Source organism: Euleptes europaea, chromosome 1, assembly GCF_029931775.1.
Source record: "Euleptes europaea isolate rEulEur1 chromosome 1, rEulEur1.hap1, whole genome shotgun sequence".
Lineage (NCBI taxonomy): Eukaryota > Metazoa > Chordata > Lepidosauria > Squamata > Sphaerodactylidae > Euleptes > Euleptes europaea.
This window is the reverse complement of record NC_079312.1, coordinates 63,324,333-63,327,674: the sequence shown is the minus strand read 5'-3', so window position 1 is coordinate 63,327,674 and position 3,342 is coordinate 63,324,333. Positions and strand designations below refer to the sequence as shown.

The window sequence follows — 3,342 nt, the reverse complement described above, 5'->3', positions numbered from 1 at the left end:
AAAAGATGGCACAGTAATCCAATATCCCACCCCTTTTTTTGGCTGTTTATACGTGTCACTACAGCTAGGCAACAACCACTCAGCATTAAATTGCACATTGGTTATGAAAAGCAGGAGCAGGAGATGGTCCCCTCCCCCTCCCCACAAGATTAAGAAAAACAACATCTTGTCAACCTAGAGCTTCTACCCTGTGCTGAGGTTACAAGCTTAAACCCCCGTTTTACAACCATCACTTGAAATGTGGAAATCTAATCTAACAGTTCTCATGATAACCAGGTCAGAGGAATGAGGAAACACGTTGTTTTGTGCAAAACGGATATGTCTAATTAGATGTAGAAAAGGGTTTGGCTGGCAATACGCTTGTTTTGTTTGTTTTGCATACTTTTTGATGTATTATACAGTTATCCTGCCAGTTAGTTTCTATTTTAATTCTTTTGTACTTATAAAATTGTTTGTGGCATACTGAACATTGTTTATAACTGTATGCTCATCATACATTTTTCTCATATTGTGGGTTTGGGTAGTGTACAACCCTATTTTGAGGATGTTGCTTTTGTTTGCCAACCCATATGGAGAACATACCTGAATGATATACTGTTTGTGACCAAATGTAAACACTTCTAAATAAATTTCTCCCATCGAAATTATTAGGACTTAAAACAGCTGGCTAGAACATGCCCATGATGTGCGAAGAGGCCATGAAAGGGAAATTAAACTTGTTAAAATATAAAAATGTTTACAGATACATAAACAGACAAGGCCCATGCCCTTTGGGTGACTAGGAGATGGGAAACAGGTACATAGATCCTCGGCTCAAGCTGTCCATGGAGGGTCCAAGTCATGGCATGCTGTTGTGTCCTTTATTTATGGTAAAATAATTAAAAAATGACTGAGACATAATCTCTTCTTTCTCCTTTATTGATACTGCCAATGTGACTACCTTTACGCAGGTAGATTGCTTTCCTACACAATTTGCACTCTTTTTGGATTAACTTGGAATTAACATTTTTTGACCTCTACACATCCTAAAGTTATCAAATTAACACAGAATGTCTCTTAATCAGCTTCCACGTCTTCCTTTTAAGCAATTACATCCACTTGTTTTCTAGGTCTGTGTAAAGGTTACTTGGCAAAGGTTACATGCATATAACAATAAAATGGAGACCAATCCACCACTAAAAAATAATGCACATAAAAACATAATACAGTACTTTGACGTTTCAAATAAATACCCACATAGAGATGTAATCTTTAATATGCATCAATACTGTAACCAAAAGATGAAAATATAAGTCCCCACTTCTAGGAATTATAAAGGGATTTTTTTTCCAGCAAACAGAAAGCTTTTCCCCATGACATTATTATTACAATTTTTACTTTTTTTATAAAAAAGAGGGAGGAGGTTTTTCCTCGCCTAGAAGTACCAATTCAATCATTCCATGTAGCCTCAACAAACAGCACCATGACTAGCAGGTACATCTTGTTGATGCACATTTGTTTCTGTTTCCTGAAATTACAATGATTAGATACAACATGCAAGAGAAAAATATTAAATGTCATCCTCTTCTTCTTCACATTTGCAAACAATACTATGGTTAAACTGGATCCACCACCTTACAAAGCTACCTGAACACCAAAAGTCCCAAAACATCCTCTGTACTGCAACCACAAATGTGTTAATACATCTCGCTTATTATTTTGTTCAATAAAATCCATTTGGTTCACAAAGTATAAATCGTGTTTCTTTTAATATTTGTTTTTCTGTTATGCCCCTGAATTTGCAAGGATTTGCAGGATGAAGTATTATTGAGTAACAGAATTTTTTACAATTTGCGCGTATATCATCTCTATAGTCGGTCTAACCATTAAAAAAAATGTGCGATAGGGGAGTTTGCTTTGCACTTATTGCTCCACATGGATCCCTTGGTTCCAAAACCACTGTTTCCTTTCTTCTTAGACAGACTAAACTAGCCTACGCTCTCCCGTAAAATTATGAAAGGCACTACTGGCAACAATTAAACAACACAAAGGCGCTGAAATAGAACACCCCTTCACTGACAACTTTAGAATTTGTCTTCCTAGACTGTACCACAATTTGGCACAATAAAACAAAGTAGTAACAAAAACAATTCCAATTTGGAATTTAAGTGGTATTGTTGTATAAAATTCTGTTAACCAATCATACGCTGTAACATCTTCCTAAAACCCAGACATTCTGGAATTTATAGGTAACACTAAATTTTTTTCAAGTGCCTATAACTGTTTTAACCAGAGCAAAGTCAAGTTTTCTTCTTGTTACATTGAACTATTCCTAAGAATAATAATACAATATGAAAAAACCCCAGAATTTGAATACCCTGGATTTCTCAATTAACATGGCAGTTAAAATCAGTAATTTAAAAACAGATAAAGCTTAACATTGTATAATTAAAAAATGAGAAAAGAAAGCTGCTGATTCACAGCACATACATACTTTAACAGAACACACTTGTGTTGAAGTTCTTTTCTTAAACACAGTGTAGAGCAATACCAATATAATATATAACTCTGCCACATACAAATGGAAAACAATAAAAACCATCAAGCACAAGTCCAAACTGGAGGGAGATTATTAGCATAAATCACTGGATTTTTTAATATATAAACTCTTCTACAAAATGAATAAAAAGAAAGTAAATCAAAATATTAAAAGTGCACAGGTTTAAACAATCAGACTTAAAAAAACACGAATGCTCTAAGGAAACAAAATACCCATCTGAACATTTCTAGCAGGCCAGAGAAAGCCACCATGACAATTATTACATTATGAAGTAGGTTTCTTCAGCATTTGTAAGTTTTCTTCCTGCAGCAGCATTTAAAGGTGTAAAGCTTTTTGTATGTTTGTATCCGGACATAATATGCCAAAAAGGGGAATTAAAAAAAAAAAAGTTGAAAACAGATTGAAAATTGTGTGGCTTTGCTTTGGGGGGGATTGAGGTTCATTATCAGTGGTTTCCATTCTTTGTGCAACAGGCTTCTAACCAGATCGACACAGGCTAAGATACGAAGTTGCACAGTTGCAACGGCCTTCTCCAGGAACTACTCTACAGCTGAAAAGTGGAAAGTAAAAATAAAAATAATAACATTAGAAATTTTTCAAAAAGCTTGGTCATTATTGTTCAGTTTAAGAACTAAAAGTCCATAGCACATTAGTCAGCTGAGGGGCTGTTAGTCTTCAAAGGTCAGGCAGCCATCTTAGTTTGAGGGTGCTTTCCGAGCATCTGAAATGATGCTTCGCCACACTTGCCATTTAGCAAAAGCTCTGCAGGAAGAAAGTTCCTTACAAGTCCTGAATCAAGCTAG

The 3,342-nt window shown here is 35.3% G+C and overlaps 1 protein-coding gene across 1 annotated transcript in view; it reads right to left on the bottom strand.

The window, feature by feature from the left end:
• Window positions 1–2,969: 2,969 nt before the first annotated feature.
• Window positions 2,970–3,342, bottom strand: part of BICD2 (BICD cargo adaptor 2) — a 98,024-nt gene continuing 97,651 nt past the window's right edge. The window contains exon 8 of the mRNA XM_056853295.1: window positions 2,970–3,089. Within this exon, the coding sequence (XP_056709273.1) occupies window positions 3,084–3,089 (6 nt within the window). The 3' untranslated portion in view covers window positions 2,970–3,083. The remainder of the gene's footprint in view (window positions 3,090–3,342) is intronic.